The following is a 21,935-nucleotide window of genomic DNA, read 5'->3' on the forward strand; positions in this document are numbered from 1 at the left end:
TTTAAGCTCTTTGTTGATGTTTTTGAAGATATCAATCAATCGGCACTTGTTTTCCTGGTTCAGCTTTTTTATCAAGGATTTGGAATTGCAAGCAACTATGTATTATCAGAATCAAGCAGAAGTTCATTCCTTGCAGATGAAAAGACATTGTCACATGTTATGTGTTGTATCATCTTTTGCACTAGTTTTAGAATGTTGAAATTAAACATGTTTTGATTTCTCTATAGCTTACTACCTTTTGCACTAGTTTGTCAATGTTAAATTGGAACATGATTTTTTATTGCTCTTCAATTTATTGAATCAATTATAAAGTGTGTGTATTGTTGATTGTACTATACTTGCAACCATCCATTTGATCGATGTTATTTCAGCTCCATGGTTATAAATATAGAGAATAACTCACAACCAACAATTTTTTATTTATTATTTATTTATTTTTTTTTATTTTTTTTTATTTTATTTTTTTGTCGAAGGGGAGATGTAGGCACACAGCTAAAGGAAAAAAGAAACAAAAGGCCGGGAACAAGACAAATTAAAACACTAAACCAGCATTTTAAAGCTGCTCCTTTGAGCCAGTTAGGAAGATCAAGCCGCAAATGAAAAAGGGATAACCCTTGACTCCCACTCCCCTTTACAGCAAGCAAATCCGTAAGAAAGTTCAATTCATGGGGAATGAATTGCAGGTGAAAACCAGCCCATCCTCTAAGAACAAAGTGGATCTCCTCAATAGTGGTTTGAAGCCTCCAATTGATGCTGCTTTCCCGGTTGCGCAAGGTCTCGGTGGCAGATAAGCTATCATTGAAAATAGAATTAGGAATCCATCCCTTCTCAGTACAAATTAGGACCACAATCCGGATGGCTTCTATTTCTGCGGCAAGACTGGATGAACAACAACAATTAACAGCACCTGCCAACAAGATGGTTCTATTATTAGAAATGAGAACAAAACAAAGCCCACTTAGAGCATCCTCAGTGACCCAAGTGGCATCAGTATATAGACTAAGAGAAGTTTTTGAAGGAAAGAGCTCTTAAAAGAGATCTCCCTTATATAAGAACGCCAATTTAATCTAGTATCTTCAATAATTCTCCAGGCTTGAAAAGCAATAGAATTGAGGTTGGGAGACACTGAATTGAAAACCAGGCTGCACCTAACTTTCCAAATAAGCCAAGCACATGCAGCAATAAGCACTTTGAATGATTTACTCCCCAACTTAATGTTCCAGTCCATGGTGATCCAGCCTCCCGACGTAGTGGTGGCAAGCCGATCTAGAGAAAAATCAGTAAGAGCAGCCACCTCATGCCAAACAACCTGAACTTTTACACAGTTCCAGAAGAGATGAATATTTGTTTCACGATTCAGATTACAAAAGGACAAAACTGATCAGGCCCAATGTTTAATCTATAAAAGAAACCAAATGTGGGAGTTCTACCATGCGTCAACCTCCACAAGAAAATTTTCACTCTAGGGAGGGCATTAAGACTCCAAATGATATTCCATCCCCTCCAACTAAGCGAGGTGTCAACATATTGCTGCTTGAAGAAATCATAGATTGAACAAGAAAGTTTGCCCCAGGAACTTATAGACCTCCAAACCCAGAGGTTACTAGATTCAGTATCAATTCTGATCCTAGAAATCTAGTCCCACTCTAAGTGGCTGCCAAGAAATTCCTTTAAGGGCCACCATTTTCAAACTACAATTATCCACAAAGTCTGGAAGAGATAAAGACTCCACAGATATGCAATACAAATAGAATGATGTTATTTTAATAGAGAAGCAAGTCATAGAGATAACAATAAAGAAGTCTATTTGGTCCACAACACAGGCAGGATGAGAGCATATGTATGTAAAGGGATTAATTTTGTCCTTATACATATCCAATACATGGCTTATCCATTTATATATATATATATATATATATATATATATATTTTTGTGTCCCTTATGGTTTCTGCATTAGGTTAGTCATGGAAATAAATTTAAAAAAAATCTTATTTAATAGAAAAATAATTGTTCAACCAAACCCATGATAAATCATTTTTTTTTTTTTTTGAAAAATGATCAATTATTTTTCACAACTATTTTCATGCCTTTAATACCTTTAGAAATTCATTTTTAAGAAAAATAATATGAATAATTGAATTTTTTTTATAAGAATAAATGTGGTCACTAAATGCTCTGCAATTATAAATAATATATTTTATATTTTTAATGTTATCAAAATGAACAAAATTGTTAATTAGTTGAAATTTTTAATTATTATATATATATATATATATATATATATATATATATATATATATATATATATATATATATTCTTTTGAAAGAAAGGATTAATAAGTTTTTTTTTTCAAAAAAAGAATAGATACTCGATTATATTTTTAAAGGATGCAAAATATAAATTTCTATGGAAAAGAGCCTCTAAATAATAAAATACATAAGAAGGGTATAAAAATAATTTAAAAAAAGCCACGTGATCCACACTACCTTGTTATACCACTTGCTATAACAATAATATACCGATATGGGAAGTTCAATGGGGTAGTTTCACTTGTGGCCACAAATGTTTCATCATTATAACGTTGTGGCCACAAATATTTTTTTTGTAACGTTGTGGCCACAAAACTATTCTCCGGATGCACTGATGGTCACAAATGTTTTTTTGTAACGTTGTGAGCTACTTTTTTTTTCTGTATTTTTGTGTGTATGAGGAATTCTCGATTGCACTATTTATGATACTTGGATGATTCTGATGTCTGATGTAGAAAAAGTGGTTCAGCATGTCATGAAAAGAGTTGATTCTAGTTATTACCAATGCATCAGAAGGTTTACTTAGGAGCTAACTTAAGTTGTATGTAAAACATCAATTTATGATGTTAGCATTTCCTTTGGCAGTAGATTTTTTTTTTCTTTTTCTTTTTTTGAAATTCTTAGTGTGAAGCAGCATACATAAGTTTTGTGCCATTTTTTAGTTGAAAGTTAATTGGTAAGATTTTGAAGTTTGTTACTCCATTTGTGTATCAATTGCTTTCAAATGTAAAAATTACTCATTGATCAAGGCTAAACCAGGCGTCTGTCTGGAAATTGTGGTCGTCTATTGTTTTAGTTGTGCATCACCAACATAGTGGCTAAGGGTGTAATTGATTGAGCTCGAGCCGAGTAATAGCGAGCTCGAGTTTGATTGAAAATTCAGTACTCGATACTTGGCTCGAGCTCGATTGAGTATTTATTTTGTAGCTCGAGCTCGACTCAGTACACAAATCGAGCTACTCGAGCTCACTCGACTAAACTCGAAAAGGCTGAAAATGAACATAAACATTATGCTCGAACTCGCGCTCGAAAGTTTTTCCCTTGATTTTAATCAAATAAATTTAATATTATATATATACATATATACTCAATTAGGCTCGACAGCACTCGAGCCAAGTATCACAATACTCTAACTCGGCTCACTCGAGCTCGGCTCGACCGCGACCGAGCCGAGTTCAAGTTTTCACCGAGTTGAGCCCGAGTAGCTTGTGAGTAGAGGTGTATCATTTACAACCCTAATAGTGGCTGATTTAGTAGCTATGTAAAGTGTTGCATCACCCATAGCTATGTAAAGTTATGTATCATCCAATTGTTTTGCCTATTGTAACACGATGTTAATTATTGTTGTGAATGATGCATGGCTTGAAAGCCCAGAAAGCAGGTTTCAACCCTATTATTATTCTCTCCTTTATATTTATTTCTGGGTAAAATATGTTCTGCTTCATCTCTGATCATTCTCTCCTAAAAAGCCCAAGATCCAAGCTTTCTCAAAACATCTATGAGTGCAAACAATAAAAACTGGGTTATTAATATAGTTGAAGAACTCTGTAACTCAATATACACAGAATGATACAATAGGAGATTTCTAAGACCCTATCATAGATATAGATGTGTACAAGATACTAGTGAGCTGAATTCTCCACATCAAGCCTCATTCATAAATTGAATCCACTAGTCAAACTAACCACCAGTTGGTTATGGCCAACAAGACCTCTACGAAGTAGTTTGCTGCCACCTTTCATTCCTTCTCCGGGCAAGCCACAGAGAGCTGAAGGCCCTTAATCTTGAGAAATAATCATTTATAGCAAGAAGTGCCCATGCAGACTAGTGGGTTGTCAATATCCGGTGCATTTGTTACAGGGTTTGTTACCGAAGATTGCCAGCCTGGTTATCACAGCAAACGAATTGTAATATTTTTAAGAGCTAGAGCAATTAGAGAAGATAGTAGTATGGAGAACCTCTCTTTATTAATGCAATCAAATAGGTCAAAAGCCTCACCTGGCGGATAAAATTTTCAAGGGTACCCAGTTTTCCCATCGCCATTGTCATCTGACATATGTAATTAGCAACATTTCCTGAAGACCCTGACGGCCCAAGAGACCCAACCAAAGTTTCTGCTAAGCATTGTTGCAATGCTTCCATTCCTTGTGAAAGTGCATCTTCTGCTTGTTGTGATAACTGCTGAAGGTTGCAAATCTCGGCCAACTACTGCTCTGTGAGAGGCTCCAGTTGACGACTAAGTAGCTGTAATGTTACAGTATAAAACACTTGCTACAAACATCATTTCCTTGCTACAGTAGTAATCTGCAGATCTCGCCATTCCTTCCCCCCTTGCTATGGCAAGCGGGGCCCAAACCCCCTTCTGGTCCTCATAGCAAGTCATGGTCACAAATAGCTTCGTCCTCACCCAGACAATCAACAACTCTCCATTTCACAACGAGCAACTTCTGAACAAGCTCAAGGCGTCAACCACTAGCTTTATCAAACTTGATCCTAAGGCTATCGATCGCGGTCGGAAAAACTTTCAATATGCCCTGTATGGGAAACTGTTTGGTAAGCCGCCTCCGTTTGACTAAGTGAAATCCTTTCTTCATTCAAAATGGGCCAAATTTGGGGAAATATTTATTTCGGATCTACCAAATGGCTTTCTCTTGATTAGATGCTCTACTGAACTTGCAATGAAGCATATTCTCCTTGGTGGCCCAGGGTCCGTTAACGGTATTATCCTGCAATTGTCTCTGTGGAGGCCTTTCTTTGAGCCAACCTTTTCTCAACTCAACATCGCCACCATCTGGGAATAGTTCCATAACCTCCCCGTCGAGTACTAGGACAGTGAAGCTCTTGAAACTATTGCCGGTAACTTTGGCAACCTTATCAAAATTGATGAGTTAACATCTACTCTGGCTCGATTGAGGTTTGCCCATGTTTGTATCGAGATTGACTTGTCTAAGCCTCTCTGTCGAGGATTTTGGATAGGGAATGACATCCACCGGGTGTTTGTCATCGTTATTTATGAATGGCTACTGACTTTCTGCTATAAATGTGGTCTAGTGGGTCATGGGAGCAAATCATGCGCTCGATCAGGGTCATCTTGTGCCGGTGGTATCCAGCTGCCAATCGAGGTGTTTGAGTGTCGGTAGAGGACTCTGCCCAGGTTTAAGGGGACAAGGATCAGCGAATGGATATATCTGACCCCTTTCCTTCGAAGATTTCTTCTGATCATCCTCCTGTGTCGGAACAGCCCTCGTCAGAGATTGATTATGGGCCATGGCTTCTTCTTTCTCACCGGCGAGCAGGGCTCGAGGCCGTGGAGGTGCATCTTGTGCTTCTCACGTGCCCTCAAGACCAGCTGCTAAATTGAGTACTGTTGCCAATGACTCCTGCCACCTCGTTTCCTATAACCCACATGGCGGTAGAAGCTTGGCAGGTAGAGGCTGGTCCCTTGGCTCTCATGCCATTTACCGCCCCCTATCTCTGACATTCCAGACGCTTCCCCACTAACTCTTGTCCAGTCAAACCTATCATTGATGCATCCCTCGTGATTAGCCTCCTCAACACAGGAATAGTTCCCATGATGTGATCCCTTCAACAGGCACTGAACTAGCCCGCAATATCAGCTGTCTGACCCTTCTAATCACCTTTCTCTCGGTAACTCTGCTCGAGACATTGGGAAGACTTAAAGTTTTATTTGATCCTCTTCTCCTCCACCCATCCTTCGTTCTTCTTTGCAGGATCCTTCTCCCTTTGCAGGCACTAGTGATATGTCTCATATTACTTTAGTAGACAAAGTCTCCTCAGCCTTAAAACCTGGTAACATTGAAGAAGACAATTCCGAGGATGAGGATCTTCCAGGCGACGATGATGAAGAGATGCCCGAAGATGAGGGTCCGGATGATGCCATAACCCTTATTCAATATCAAGATGAGGCAAGATGGGAATCCCTAATCAGGAAAAATCCTCAGTCTTCTGAGGTGTCACCGAAGAAGGGGAGAGTTGAGGTGGAAAGCGCCTACTCTTAATCTTTCCTTTATTCATTCTCAGTTTACTTTTCTCCTTTTTTGGATGTTCAAGCTCCGTTTTAGCATCTATATTATTATAATGAATACCACTAAAATTTTATGCCAGAATTGCAAGATAATCTCTACTAGGGACACCTATTCTAGGGTTCTCAGATTTATCAAAGTCATCAAACCGCTCCTTGTTTGTCTTGCGGAGACTCGGGCCAATTCAGAACAAGTTGATCACTTCTGTAGCAGAATCCCTAGGAATTGGCAGTGGGCTGCGATTTTATCCGATGGAATCTCGGGTGGAATTATCATCATTTGGAATCCAATTATTGGTCAGGTTACCCCTGTAGCTTCTTCTCATCGTGCTTTGCATATAGTTGTCACCACCCAGGCTTCTTTGAGTTCTATCATTTTGGTGGTCTATAATTCTCTTAAGTATCGAGGCCAATGCTTTCTCTGGCACGAATTATCTAGAATTAACGGTCTTGGTTTTCCCTGGTTAGCTTTGGGCAATTTTAATTCAGTCCTCTCTTGTACCGAGCATAAAGGTGGGTCGTTCTCCTATTATGCTCGCAAATCGAGATTTTTCTTTAATTTTGTCAACATTAACAATCTCCTGGACTTAAAATTTTCCGATTCCCCTTATACCTGGTGTAACAATTAGCTTGGCTCAGCTCGTCGTTGGGCCAGGCTTGATCGTTGTCTGGTAAACATTAAGTGGAACAAAACTTTTAAGTCCTATAAACTTAAACACCTTTCTCGTTCTTTCTTAGATCACTCCCCTTTACTTCTTTCAATTAGTTTGAATTGCAATTTTCATAAAAAAAATTTTCGGTTTGAAAATTTTTGGATCGAGTTTTTGGGTTGTCATAATGCTATCAAGGAGGCCTGGCATTTTACCCCTCATGGTAACCCTATGCATGCATTTATTCACCTGTTGTCCCGTACTCACTCTAATTTAAAGGTTTGGTGTTCTTCTGGTTTAACTAATTTGGATTCAACTATTGCCCATTCTGAAGACATTATTAATTCTCTTGAAAATACTGATATGGATACCAATTCTTATAATATTTTGAATGATCACTATGCTAAACACTCTGCTCTTCAACGACAGCATAACATTAAATGGGCTCAACGGGTTCGTCTTCGGTAGGTTAATGAAGGTGACAGAAACACTCAATTTTTCCATTCCATTTATTGATTTTGTGTGCACACTAATTATATTTCTCATATTGAAGATCTCAGTGGCAATACTTTTTGCGAACCATCTGAAATTGATCAAGCTTTCCTCAACTATTATAAACATCTTTGGAACGCTCCTCAAATTGCTGATTTGAACATTGTAGAAGCTTTGCCTCCTGATCTCCCCCAACTCTCTAAATTGGATAATCTCTCCCTCATTCAGGAAGTCACTATTGAGGAGGTATACCTGACTCTGCTTGATCTCCCTACAGGTAAGTCCCCTGGCCCAAAAGGCTTTAATGTGGAATTTTATCAGAGTTTTTGGCATGTTATTGGTGATAGCCTTTATGTTGCCATTCAATTCTTTTTTAATTCTTCGACTCGACCTTCTTCATGGGGTAAAACTTATATCACTCTTATTCCTAAAAAAGAGAATCCCAAACTGGTTTTGGATTTTAGACCAATATCTCTCTGCAATGTCTGCTTTAAGATTATCTCTAAAATTCTTGCTAATCTTTTAAAAAAGGTTATCTCCAAAATTATTGGTGTTGAGCAAGTTGGATTTGTGAATGGCCATTGTTCTTGTGATAATATTATTGGAGTGCAATTCTTGCTATTCTTGCTATTCTCTGTAAAATGAATTTTCATCAGATTTGGATTTCTTGGATTCTCCTTGGTTCTTTTCCTCTCGGGAGTTAGTCAAGGTGGCCTATTTCATCTTACCTGTTTATCCTAGTCTCCCAAACCCTCACCTCCTTGCTTAATTTTAGCATGTAGAAAAATCTTATTCCTGGTTTTAAGTCTGGTTTGCGTTACAATTTTAATCATTTGATGTATATCGATGGCTTAATTTTAATCACTCAGGCCTCTCGTCGAGTGGCTAGAAATATCAATCTCTGTATGTCTATCTATACCGATTTAACTAGACAGAGACCTAATTTTGCCAAATCCCAAATTTTCTTTCCTTCTTGGATTAACAAGCATATTGCTAAAAGTATTTGTTCCATTCTAAAACTCAATTAAGCTTCCTTTCCTTTCAAATATCTTGGGGTACTTATTTCTCCTAAACATATTGATGCCCAATCTTTTCAACATATGCTTGAAAAGATTAAATGCCTTACTTCCAGATGGGACGCTTTTCATCTCTCCCATGCTGTTAAAGAGATTTTAATAAATGCAACTCTGCTCTCTATCCCATTTATACTTTATCAGTTTACCCTATTCCAGAGTCCATCCTTTCCGGGATTTCCAAAGTCATTAGAAAATTTTTTTGGAGCAGGAATAGCAATGGAACGGGCATCCACAATGTGAATTGGAGCACAGTCACTACAGGTAAGGCTGAGGAGGGCTTAGGTATTCGCAATCTTTCCCTTGCCAAGCACTCTCTAATGGCCAAACACATTTTCAAATTTCTTAACAATGAGAATCTCATTTGGGTCGATATTTTAAGGGACAAATAGGGGAATATTAATTTTTGGCATGATCGTCCTCCTGCTAAATGTTCTTGGCTTTTTCGGGGTCTTTGCCATTCTGCCATTTTCATTAAAAATCAATGCAAATTATATAGTGTGAATTGGGATAAAACTTCATTTCTTTAGGACCCTTGGTGTTTTGATATTCCTATTGCTATGAAACCTACTTAAATTGATATGAGCATTGATTTCAATCATATTTCTCTCAAGGATCAGATCCTGGATAATCAATGGGATAACTTTAGTATCAATAACATTTTTGGTGGCGTGATTGATATTGCTAATGTTTCCCTGGCTAAGGTTGATTTTGATTCTGGTAATCATTGGGTCTGGCAACCCAAGACTAATTGTCACAAAATCTCTTCAGCCGTTTATCACTTCTTCAACAATGAATCATCCTATGCTGATAGATGGAATGGTTGGAACGTGTTGTGGCATATTCCAGTGGCTCCCCGTGTTAAATATTTTATTTGGCTATGTCTTCATGGCCATCTCACCACAGCCGTATTGCTTCACCAATTGAACCTAGGTCCTGATTCTGTCTGTATATTTTGTGGTATGCAAAGGGAGACTGTTGATCATCTATTTGGTGGTTGTGCTAACACTCAACAGGTTTGGAATTTTATTAACCATATAGAGAATTTGAGTATTAGCTGGTCCAGTGGTTTCTCGTCTAGAGATTGGATTATTAAATTTCAGCATTCAAAATTCAATCTAGCCCTTATAGCTGCTGGGTCTAGTTTATATGGATGAGTTGTTGTAATGCTGTATTCAATAATATTAGGCCTAACATTTCTGTCTCTGCTTGCAAGGCTATTGCTCGTGTCAAAGAATTTTCCAGCAACCCAAGCGATCCCATTGGTAAAAAGTTAATTTTGCTTAACTTTTGTCCTGCAAACGGGCACTTCATCTTCACTCATGCCATCTCCAACATCAGCACCCAGGTAAGAGCTATTGGTTTTTTTATTGTTAATGCTTACTATCAAATTTCTCTTGTAGGGTGCTTTTCCCAGTGCATGGATTATAACTCATCGGATACTTTGCTTGCCCAGGAAGTTGCTTTTCAGTCAGCTTTGGATTCTTGGATTCGAGTTCGTCACATTTTTACTGACCACATCAACATCAATGAGATTCTTGAGAGCCCGATTCATTATCTGAATTGGCAATTTCATGACCAGATCTCCAGCTTAAATGTCTTGATGGATATGCTTAATCGGCCCAAGATTCATAAGGTCCCTTCTGCTTGGATGAGTCCTGTTATTAACATAGCATCTTTGAGTTTTCAACATCTTCATCTTAACTTATTCCTCGTTGGAAGAGATCTGCCTTACTGGATCATGCTATCCTTCTACTCGAATGGTTTTACATTTTAATATTGTATTAGAACTTTCTTTTTTCTAGTTCTATTTTGTTTAGTTAGTCACAGCTTTATTTTTAATAAAATCAGCTTCTCACGTTGGGAAGTTCTTCTTAAAAAAAATGATACAGTATAATTAGATTTGACTGAACAAACTAACAATCATATTATAGCTCCATTGGTATTTAGAATCCTAAATACCAATGGAGCAAATTGCAGACTTTTGGAAACATGCTGGAAATTACGAGAACTTACAATGAAAGTTCTATATGAAGATGACTCCTATCCCACTAATAACCATCTCAATGTTCATGAAACAAATTTAGACAGGCCTTTGAAGATGCACTACATTTCCTTAGAGCTAGTGAGAGAAGTGAATCAGTAAACCTTAAGAAACTCAGATGACCAGAACCCTCCAAGCCATAGAAAAAACCTTTCTGCTGGTGTCTTCCACATGCCAGATAACAATTGGAAGACATCGATCAGCCTTGGCAACAACACTTTTCAGTTTAAAGATGTCATCATAGTGTGCCATGATTCCATCAACAACGGAATAGAGATCATTGTCACTTGCATGAGAGTTAACTGCAGATCTTAACTCACTTATCTGCCTATATGCTCATCCAGCCATCGTGCGAGCTCTATGTCAAAGGTTATCGCCGCTGAAAGACAAATACAAAATTCTTGAATAGTTGGTAAAATGTAAGGCATATGAACAATTATCCACATGGCACTGTGTATATATAACAAAGCCAAGATACGATGATTTATTCAATATCTGTCCAAGTAATTCACTTTTAGCATGTGGTATAACTGCTAACCTCCAAAGAGACCCACAAAATGTTCCATGCCTTAACCCATATAAGTTGCCTTTGGAGTGAGAGCCATTTTAGTAATGAACATTATGAAGAACTTCAATTAGCCCTAATTCATCAAAAATTTAACCAGATAATATAATTAAATGCAATTTTATCATGTCATTGTTTATGTAAAAAAATTGCATATCATGATTCAAATCGAATAAAAATTTTAAAAATTACATACAATCAAATCATTATCGAAGTAGGACAACATGTGGCTCAAATAAATGAATTTCATTATATTTGGATATATTCAAGATAAGTCTAAATGACATTTTCGAGATAATCTAAAAAGTTAGAATCTGAAGATCATCCGAGAGCACAGATCTCGAGGCGATCTAAAATATTCAAATCATAAAATCAATAGAGAGCACAGATTTCGAGGCGATCTAAAATATTCAAATCATAAAATCAATAGAGAGCACAGATCTCGAGGCGATCTAAAATATACAAATCATAAGATCAGCCTAGAGCACAGATCTCAAGGCAATCTAAAATATTTAAATCACAAGATCAGCAGAGAGCACAGATCTCGATGCGATCTAAAACATTTATATCACAAGATCAGCCGAGAGTACAGATCTCGATGCGATCTAAAACATTTAAATCACAAGATCAGCCGAGAGCACATATCTCGAGGCAAAATATAAATTACAAAATTACCCTTGAGAATTTATCTAGAGGCATAAATACAAATTACGAAAATGCCATTGAGAATATACATCTCGAAGGCAATCTCAAATCTTAGGATAGCCCAAGTACGCATCTCGAGGCGATCCTAAATTTCATATTGCTAGCCTGAATACATATCTCGAGGCAACTTAAGAAATGCAAATCCTGAAACACCAAATAGACATCCCGAGGTAAATTGGGATTAATGAATTCTAAAAAAATAAGATTAATAATAATAGAATTAAAATAATAATAATAATAATAATAATAATAATAAATAATAAAAATAATAAAATAAATAAATAAAAGATTTTAAACTTTAAATTTTAAATTTGAATAAAATAAGGTTTGAAATCGATCCTCTCTCTAGTGATCTCACGGGAGGTTAAAGAGACGGTTTCGGGATAAGGATAAGAGGGGCGAAGTTTTTTTAAAGAGGAAAGGGGAGAAGGAAAAAGAGTGAAGGATAATGAAGCCCGGGGAGGCGGCCAAAAACAAAAACTTGAAGAAGGAAAAAAATCGAAGAAAAAAAGAAGAAAGAAAAACCGAAAAATCTCCCGATGCCGTCTGTTGCTCACCGCTATGGCTGCTTGAGTGGCTAAAATAATGCCGCCAATAATGTCATCTGCCGTTCGCCACTGCTGCTGCTCACCGTCGTTGTTACTTGAATGGCTGAGATAATGCCGTCAAGTATGCCCGATGCTTTTGTTGGTGTCGCTGCCGCCATTTGACGCCGTTGTTGCTGCTGCTGTTGTTGTCGCTGATGCTGCCCGATGTTGTTACTTTTAACATCACCGCCGACAGATGCCGCTCTTGATTAGAGCTGTAAAGATTAAGAAACCTGAAAAACTAGAAGATGCTGTGAGGATGGTGGAATCAAGGCATGAAGAGGCGTTGAAGATAGACGAGCTTGAGGTGCTGTTGCCATCGCCAACATAGCTGCCGCTGTCATCCTTGTCCGTTGCATGCGGTCATTCTCGACGACGTACCCACGAAAATGGAGGAGAAACAGAGAATTTGATGATAAAAAAAAAAGAGGAAAAAAATGAAGATTTCAAGAAGAAGAGAGAAAGCTACAGCCATCATCATGACATAGTTGCTGCTGCATCTGTTATCAACGTCATAACCTGCTGCCATTGTTAATCACCGCCGTCGTTGCATGGTTGGACAGCATTGCAGTTGTTCATTTTCATGACCAGATCTTGAAGGAGATGGCCTCTGCCCATCAACTATTGACGTCGCCGTGGCCGCAACCACAGCCGCAAGTGCCACTGCTCGCTGTGAAGACCATCAAAACGGATCTGTATCTCTGCTCGTTGCTTGTAAAGTCCGAATTTATTATCCCTCTGATTACTTACCGATAACGGAGCTCCATAACCAGTATAAGAAGATGATTCCAAATCCAAAATGAAAAAAAAGAATCATCACAGGGCCGGTTTCTATCTCCCCCCGCAGTCCATCCCTCTGAAGCCATCTCTCCGGCGACCCTTCTCCGATCTCTCATCACCCTCTCCGATGACATTGATGATTTCCGCTCTGAGACCTTCACCTGCCCCATTGATGCTGGAGTTCTCAGTAGCTTGATGGCATTCATGGTGTGTTGCCGTGCGGTTCTTTTTATTCCAACTCCGATTCCCGGTCCAGCATCACCAATCGGAAGAGTAAACAGATCTCTAGATTTCAAAAAGAATCCCTGCTCAATGATATCAATGCCCGATTTCTTTGGAGTTAATGACGGATCCTGTCACGCTCTCCACCGACCAAACATATGACTGTTCATCCATCAAGAGTTGGCTCGACTCTGGTTGCCTCACTTGCCCGGTCACCAGCAGGAAGATCACTAATGCAAATATGAGTGTACCCAACTCCACTCTGCGGAAACTGGTGGAGCAACTTTGCCTACAAAACAACATTTAAACCAATGAAGCAAACAACAATAAAGATATTTCTCCAAGACAATGAAGCACGGTGGCTCTGCCGCCGTCATAGCAATGAGAATGACTGTTGCATACCTCGTCAACATGATCTGGACTTCTTCAAGTGAAGAAGTTAAATCTAAAGCTGCATATGAAATTCGTCTGCTAACTAAATCCAATTTATTCAACCAAGATTACTCTGTGCAATCCAGTGCAGTCCCTTGGCTACTGAAACTTTTTTCTTAATCCAATCCTTCATCTCAAGAACACTCAGTCGCTGCACTTCTCAACATCTTTAAAGTGGAGCTTGGCCGGATTGCTATCTTCGAGAATGGTGGTCTGCTCTCATTGCTCAGAGTATCAAGGTTGAAGCTCGACAGAATACAGCTGCTATCCTTTTCTACCTCTTTTCCATTGATGAGTATTGAAAAATTATTGGAGAAGCACCGGAAGCCATTCCGGCATTGGTTGATCTTCTAAAACGTGGAACGTACAGAGAGAAAAAAAAAAAGAATGCAGTTGTGACACTGTTTGGCTTTCTCATTTTTCCTGGAAACCTCCCAAAAGTCATTGCCACCACGTGCATTATAAAGAAGAATTTAAAAAAAAAGCCTTGTTTGAAGAAGGCAAGCCCAACATTGTCCAAGCAAAATAAATGAATAATAAAATAAGTTATAATAAATTATAGTGGGTTCTTTTCATGTTGGCCCCATCTTAAACTATATATTTATCATATATAATCAGATGGATTTTTTTTTCGGGATACGTGCATGTTTCTTTCCAAATCCTGTTAGTGTGCCTTGAATCATCCACAATACATATATATATATATATATCCTGCACTTCATGACTAATACCCATACAATCATTGGAGGTGTTTTCTCTATTTCTGGAATCATGCAATCAAAAAGAAGATTGAACTTGGCAGGTATAAGGGATCATCTGTTTCAGAATGAATACCCATGTCCTAATTTTTGGGGTCTCAAAGCCATGTGAAACTATTGCAATGCAAATGAGAGTTTGAGAAAACATGTATGCATGCATATTGATGTGCATGATCCATTTTTTTTTTTAAAAAAAAAAAGAAAAAAAAAGACCCACTACATGAAAATGAATAAATGATATAAAAAAAATGAGAGGCAAGCATGGACATATATACTCACAGGCCTCACTCCAAATATATATATATATATATATATTAAAATCATGGAAGTTGTAATGATACCTTATGGTGATTTAATGGGAAAGCACCTGCTCTTCATTTGGTGTTGATGTGATTAAAATAAAAGAAAAGAATTGAAAATAATGTCATGCATATATACTCATGGGCTATCATTCAGGAATGAATAAATGATGAGCATTGATTGTGAGTTCCACCAAGAAGGAATATACATGGGAAGAAATAATAATAATAATAATAATAATAATAATAATAATAATAATAATAATAATAACAATAAGAAAAATGGCAAGTAAACTGGATCTCGGATGGTCTGGCTGTGTGGGGCTCAAACTAAAAAAAAATCTCTTATAAAAAATGAGGGAAAGAATGAGAAAAGCATGCAATACTATCCCTACATACGTGCATGATTAAAAAAATATACAAGAGAAAGAATCAGAAGCATGCATGCTCACATGTTCGTTTTCTCAAGATAATGAGAAGCATGTTACTATATACCCACGTGCATCAATAAAAATTTTTAAAGGTGAATATGAGCATGGCATGCCTGCACGGGCACTTAAGGCAAAGTCATGCTTTGAAAAGAGTGCTTCATAAAAAAACCTGCACCCATATATAATCAAGAAATATATATAATCATGTATAAGAATGGTCCATGCACCATGCAACCCATATCCCATTCTCAACATCAAGGATGTAGCTGGTGAATTCATCAAGGCAAACAAATGAAATTAATTGAAAACTGAGACCACCAAAACAAGGTTAAGGCATGGTTATGCACCCGATTCAAAACCTCATATTTCTTAGGGTTTGCTTTTATTATCAGTTGTCATATCTTGAGGTAGCAACAATTAAAATAAATGAATAAATATACAAATCTCAGAGCAATGATAAGATAATTATCTTAAGACGATAACAAGACATGCAACGTGATAATAAGGCACAGACGGCGACATGCGATAATATGTATATATATATATATATATAACAAAAAAATCAAAATCAAAATCAAACCCAGAACAGCCAAGTTGAGATTCAAGATATGAAAAGAGTCAAGACTTAAAATCCATATAAATCGACAATTGAACTCAACGGTCTTGAGACCTCAGAAGTCAAAGACCAAAAGAGTTTCACAAGTCAATGTTTAAAAAAATTAATATAAATCGATAATTGAACTCAACAGTCTCATGATATCAGAAGTCAAAGACTCAAAGAGTTTCACAAGTCAAAATATAAATCGACAATTGAACTCAGCAGTCCGAGAGTTTCACAAGTCAATATTTGAATATATATATATAAATCAACAATTGAACTCAGTAGTCTCAAGACATCAAAAGTCAAAGGTTCAAGAGTTTCACAAGTCAAGACTGGAAAGAAGCTTCACAAGCATGAAAATCAAAAGCAAGTTTATGGTTCATCAACATTGAGAATTCATGACTTGAAACCCAAATTAAATTCAAAATTCAAATTCATGGCGCAAAATGTCCAAGACACAAGTTCACAAGTTTCTAAATCATGTCCGAGATTCAAATTTTCAAAATTTGACGAAGACTAAATGTCAACAAAAGTCAAAGTGTATTTCACGGCAAAATAATCAGAAGGAGATAAGATTCTACAATCATTGTTTACTTGGGCCCATAAGCCTAAGTGGCATCAAGATGATTTCAAATTCCTTGTATTGACAACGAAATTTGTTAATTCATATTTATTGAAATAAATGAAAATTTGTTGTCACAACTTATTTTCTTTTTCACACTTATTTCTTAATCGGAGGTTCCTGAGACAATGTCCAGGGTAATTAACATTTAGGGCTTTCCCTTAATGGAAATCATAAACCCATAATCTCTTGAAGTCATAAAAATTAAATTTGATTTGTGGTTCATGCTTTTTAACCGGTCAATCTTAATCAAAGGTCGGGTGAAAAGAAAGGAGCCCACAGTCATAAATAGCATTTCAACCATTAACCTGCATAAATGCATCGTAAAGTCACATTCTAGGAAGAAGATATCAGTTTTGTTTATTTTGATCTGAGAAGATATGCTTATCCATTTAGGTAGCGTTTAGTTAGATGTATTTTTGAATGCAGTGGATTTGGATTTGTAGAGCCTTGTATTCAGAAATACAGGAGAGTTAAATTCAGTGTTTGGTTGGCTATATTTGAAAATCCTGGATTATAGAATTCTGTGTTTGGTTGGAAGGCTTTATAAATCTGGATTTGAAAAACTTGTGTTTGGTTTGATGTATTTTGAAAATGTGAAAACCCTTGGTAAGATTACCCCGATAGTTGTTTATTAGGCACGTTATAAATTTATTATTTTCTTTATTATCTATTTTATTTATTATCTATTTTATATATGCTAAATAAATAAATAAAAATAAATTTATTTTTTTATTATTTATAATGTGCTTAATATAGTTATTTTATTATTATAATTTTTTTGTTATCATACCTTTGATGTGGTTTTATTTATTTATTTATTTATTTCGTCTTTCACTTACAAAGCAAATGTGTCACTAGGGTGACTCCAAATATATTAGCATATATAAATATCATAATTATTACAAACAATTTCTATTATTGCTTAGCCAAACATAATCATGCATTGACCAAAACCAAGCCAAACAAACACAAATACATCATTAAACATTTTAAGCACATTTGTTGAAAAAGAAAAAAGAAACATGGCGAATTTAAGCAAATCATTCTTCACCACATACATCACAATATTCATGATCATTTGATTCAACATCTTTCGGATACAAACCAATACAAGTTTACATACATCCAAATGTTTGGATTTAAAGGTTAAACATAAGTAAAATTAAAATACGAAAAATCACAACTCTGCTACAAGAGACAGTACATCCACAGTGCTCTATTGAGGGCAAACCTGGCCATGGAGATAACCAAAACAACAATTATTAGTAATTTATTTTTCTCATGTAAGCTAACATCAATTCATAAACAAGGATCATGCCATCAATGATGTAATCTCTACAGCTAATGGAAGCCTAAATATGTCAAATAACATCAATAAGATTGATAACTACCGTATCAAAGAATTTCTTACCATTCCCACCCACACCTCAAAGGTCACGACCAATGGTGGAAAAGATTTTACTTGCCCACACTTGACGAAATTCCTCACGCATTCCAAAAAAGATTCAAGCTTGTACATCATCGGCCATCAAATACTCATATGCCATGAGAGCTTGTTCAATGGAATACCCATACTATTTCAAATTCATACATTCATCTTGAAGATCTCATGCAAAACTCACAGATCGAGCTGGATTTAATGATGCAAACCCATCTCTAATAATCTTGCGCAAATTGTTGACTGAATCATCACTAATGTGTGCTTTGCACTTGCCTTTTTGTTTCTTCTTTTGTGTTGGACTAGTTGCTGACATAGGTTTAGAAGTATTGGGTTGACTGAATGGTGAGGCATTACTATAACCATTTGTCTCTCAAAGGACATATCATCAAGGCGCTGTGCATGAGGAGATACGTCTTGATCCGAGTTGTAATCCATTTGTGTCTGTACGACTTCCAGACATCATGGAATATTGGCCACTAGCTTGATCATTTTCCACATATTGTCTCGATGAGGTCGTAGTCCTCAATAGGCTTGTTTAAATATAGGCTCGTCCCGGGCATGTGGATCTACATTTCAACAAAACAAAAAGATCAGATTAATTGAAAGTTTAATCGTTACACATGAATCAAATCACAGTGTTCCAAATAGGAAATACCTTGATATATTCTATATACTCTGCCTCACCCATCACAATCATTTTCAAGTTATCATCCCAACCCATGCCACTCATCTCTTTCAACTTTTTTTATCTTTTGCCCATCTTTCTCCGTATTGTCCTAAGATGATTGCTTACATTAGCCTCGTGAGCTATCACCCCAAAAGTATCTTTCATGGCTCGAATAGCACCATGAATCGCTTGTGGCTTAAAGCTTTTATCTACTTTTAAGCCTTGCTCAACTTGATTAGCCATAAATCTTATAAAGAAACAACTTTTAGTTGATGTCCATCTCTTGTTACCCGATGACCTTGATGTGGTCTTTAATGCTTCTCGGTTGCCTTCAATATCATTATATCTCTCCATTCTACATTAATAGATTAGTACGTAGATAATTAATCCAAGATATAAATTACAAGATATTAGAAGGAAAAATATACTCGATAATAACAAAAACACATGCCAATAGATTACATGCTAACATTAAATACTATTGTCAAATAGAAGTACAAAGTTGTACAAAGTAAAAAGCAATACATAACATAGATGCACACGATAATTAGCCCACATAACAAAGTTATACAAAAGTACATATAACAAAGTTGTCAAACAAAAGTACAAAGTTGTACAAAGTAAAAATCTACTTGTTCGCCCACATTTCATTTGCAATTTGATCACGACGAGTGGCCCACTCTTGCGCTTCTTCTCTTTGTTCCCTAAGAGTGTTTTGTGACAATCGTTGAGTTACCCAATCTTCCTCAGTAGGTATAAAAGTCATCCTCACCACCACTAAGGATATAATTATGTAAGGTGCAACATGCCAATACAAGCTCTACTTGTGTTTTTCAATGGAAAAAGGCCTAGATGCAAGGGACCTTAAAGCTGCCCCTTTAAAAGAGACCAAACACACACTCAATAGAGGTATGTGCTAGATGAATGTCGCAAGTTAAAAGAGTTCCTTAGGATTCATAGGAGTCCCGGCCGAACTCCTTTAGGGTGATACCTAACTCCTACATGAAGGGAGGTATAAATCCAGGTCTTGTAGCATAACCGGCATCAACCAAGTAATATTTCCCTAATACAAGACATAAAATAACTTTAATAAGTGTCATTGTCATAAAAGTGGGTGTATAAAACAAATAAGGTGGATACCTTCTGGTAGTTTTAGCCCATTAGGTCGATTCTAGTGCATCACGAAAGAACTAAGGAATCATCTGTTGATCCTTCTTAACCAGCAAGAACAAAAGTAAAACGTAGGTCAAAATCTACAGCTGCAAGTACGTTCTGTGTGGGGTAAGGTTTTCTTCCTCGAAATGCAGCTATTTCGGATGCGGGGACAGAAGCATGTATATGTGTCCCATCTAGGGCCCCGACACAGTCCTAGTGTTCAATGTTTTAGATTAGAATTAATCATTAATAAATACAATTATTTGAAATCTTATACAATATTACCTTGAAATAAGGATATAGTGTGCGTCTTGCTATTATGTATGTTGGAGTTTGACTACTTGGTGGTCGTATATACTCATGTTGTAATACACCGATAGCAAATAACACGTGATTGAAGTATCTACTAACTGTCTCACCAGATCTTAGAAAATTATGTGCAATAACTCGATTGTGTTGATTGTGGCCTATGGTGTGCAAGAACATTAACAATTGCTCCTCCACGCTCAAATGTATTGTATCTTTAAGATGCCCTTTCCCACGTAATATGTTGCATAAATTAAAAAAGATAGATTTTTTCATGCGGACCATATTGATGCTAGTGGCATCATCTCCATCAATCAACCTAGACAAATACTTTTCCCTTATTTCGAACCTTTCACGTGATGGTTCTCTACAAATTCTACGTCTCTTGTTGTGTATCATTAATAACACAGTATATGCCACAGCTAAAATTGTTACTTGAAGGAGGTATAGTTCATCATCTTCATCGAAATGATCCATCTAATACAAAATGATAGGCGATTAATTAGCTTTCAACATATAAATCGGGCATAAGACATTATGTTGACTAGAACTACACCTTATCATATAATCATCAAGGGAAAAGAAATACAGAATGTAACAATAGTTTGCTAGAATAAGTAATCCTACATAAATACTTCATGCATCTAATCAAAAAAATATTGTTGGAGATGCTTCCACAATCACATTATATGGAACACATAATATATTAATAATTGATAGAAAACAGGAAAACATAAAAGAAATGATGAAAATAAATTTTACATGACAAAAAAACATAGTCAAGATGTGAAATAATATTTAATTGAAAAGGATGGGATATCAGGATTGCAAAACAAACTTTAGCATGAGATATAGCATGGTGTTGGGATTAAACTAAATAATTAGTGAATAGACAAAGTTAATGAATTAACAAAGTTTAGTGTTGGAATTAAACTAAATAATCAGTGAATAGACAAAGCTAATTAATTAACAAAGCTTCTAAACAAAGTTATGCTAATCATCAATATATATTTATATATACTGAAAGAAAGAATTTGATGTATTAATAACTTGTGAAACTCATAGGAAAAAAAACACTTGTTCATCATTAAAAAGCACTATTCCAACCTATCAAAACAAACTTTATTGGCTATTTATTAATTGGCACTCTTAAAACTTGGAGCATTTATATTATATTATATGTGTCTACGAACAAGAAGTGGGACTTAAGGAAACTTGGTAAAACATCAATGCAAGGGTGTATTATCAACACCAAACTTAAGCTAGGCATGGTTGATTAATTCCCACAGAAGAAAGAGAAAACATGATGCCATACAAAGGTTTAGATTATGAAGAAAATGAAATCAAATAGAACACTTCAAAAGAAAGAAAGAATTTGATGTATTAATAACTTGAGAAACTCATAGGAAAAAAAACATTTGTTCATCATTAAAAAGCACTATTCCAACCTATCAAAACAAACTTTATTGAATATTTATTAATTGGCACTCTTAAAACTTGGAGCATTTATATTATATTATATGTGTCTACTAACAAGAAAGTGGGACTTGGAAACTTGGTAAAAACATCAATGCAAGGGTGTATTGTCAACACCAAAACTTAAGCTAGGCATGATTGATTAATTCCCACGTAAGAAAGAGAAAACATGATGCCATGCAAAGGTTTAGATTATGAAGAAAAATGAAATGATGTATAAAAACCCTTAATATACATGAGAAAAGAGACTTGGATCTCTTGAATGATTTCGGA

General features: G+C 36.3%; 1 protein-coding gene and 1 pseudogene across 9 annotated transcripts; one reads left to right on the forward strand and one right to left on the reverse strand.

Moving 5' to 3' along the window:
- Positions 1–3,949: 3,949 nt before the first annotated feature.
- Positions 3,950–11,178, reverse strand: LOC120265212 (annotated as a pseudogene).
- On the forward strand, positions 5,448–10,421 carry LOC120264934. Of its 9 annotated transcripts, none has more exons than XM_039272833.1 (5): positions 5,448–5,959; positions 6,043–7,481; positions 7,557–9,584; positions 9,785–9,916; positions 10,025–10,413. In XM_039272833.1, the coding sequence occupies exons 3-5, from the start codon at positions 9,150–9,152 to the stop codon at positions 10,343–10,345; spliced, it is 888 nt and encodes a 295-aa protein (XP_039128767.1). In that variant the 5' UTR covers positions 5,448–5,959; positions 6,043–7,481; positions 7,557–9,149; the 3' UTR covers positions 10,346–10,413. The 9 variants fall into 9 exon arrangements, 7 of the variants coding, with proteins under 7 accessions (XP_039128767.1, XP_039128766.1, XP_039128770.1 ...); XR_005537586.1 differs by lacking the exon at positions 5,448–5,959 and having other exon boundaries at positions 5,966–7,481; positions 7,557–7,772; positions 8,780–8,832; positions 9,340–9,916; positions 10,025–10,421; XR_005537587.1 differs by lacking the exon at positions 5,448–5,959 and having other exon boundaries at positions 5,966–7,481; positions 7,557–7,772; positions 8,780–8,832; positions 10,025–10,421.
- Positions 11,179–21,935: the final 10,757 nt, after the last annotated feature.

The sequence above is a fragment of the Dioscorea cayenensis genome, chromosome 7 (assembly GCF_009730915.1).
Source record: "Dioscorea cayenensis subsp. rotundata cultivar TDr96_F1 chromosome 7, TDr96_F1_v2_PseudoChromosome.rev07_lg8_w22 25.fasta, whole genome shotgun sequence".
In the NCBI taxonomy this organism is placed as follows: Eukaryota; Viridiplantae; Streptophyta; class Magnoliopsida; order Dioscoreales; family Dioscoreaceae; genus Dioscorea; species Dioscorea cayenensis.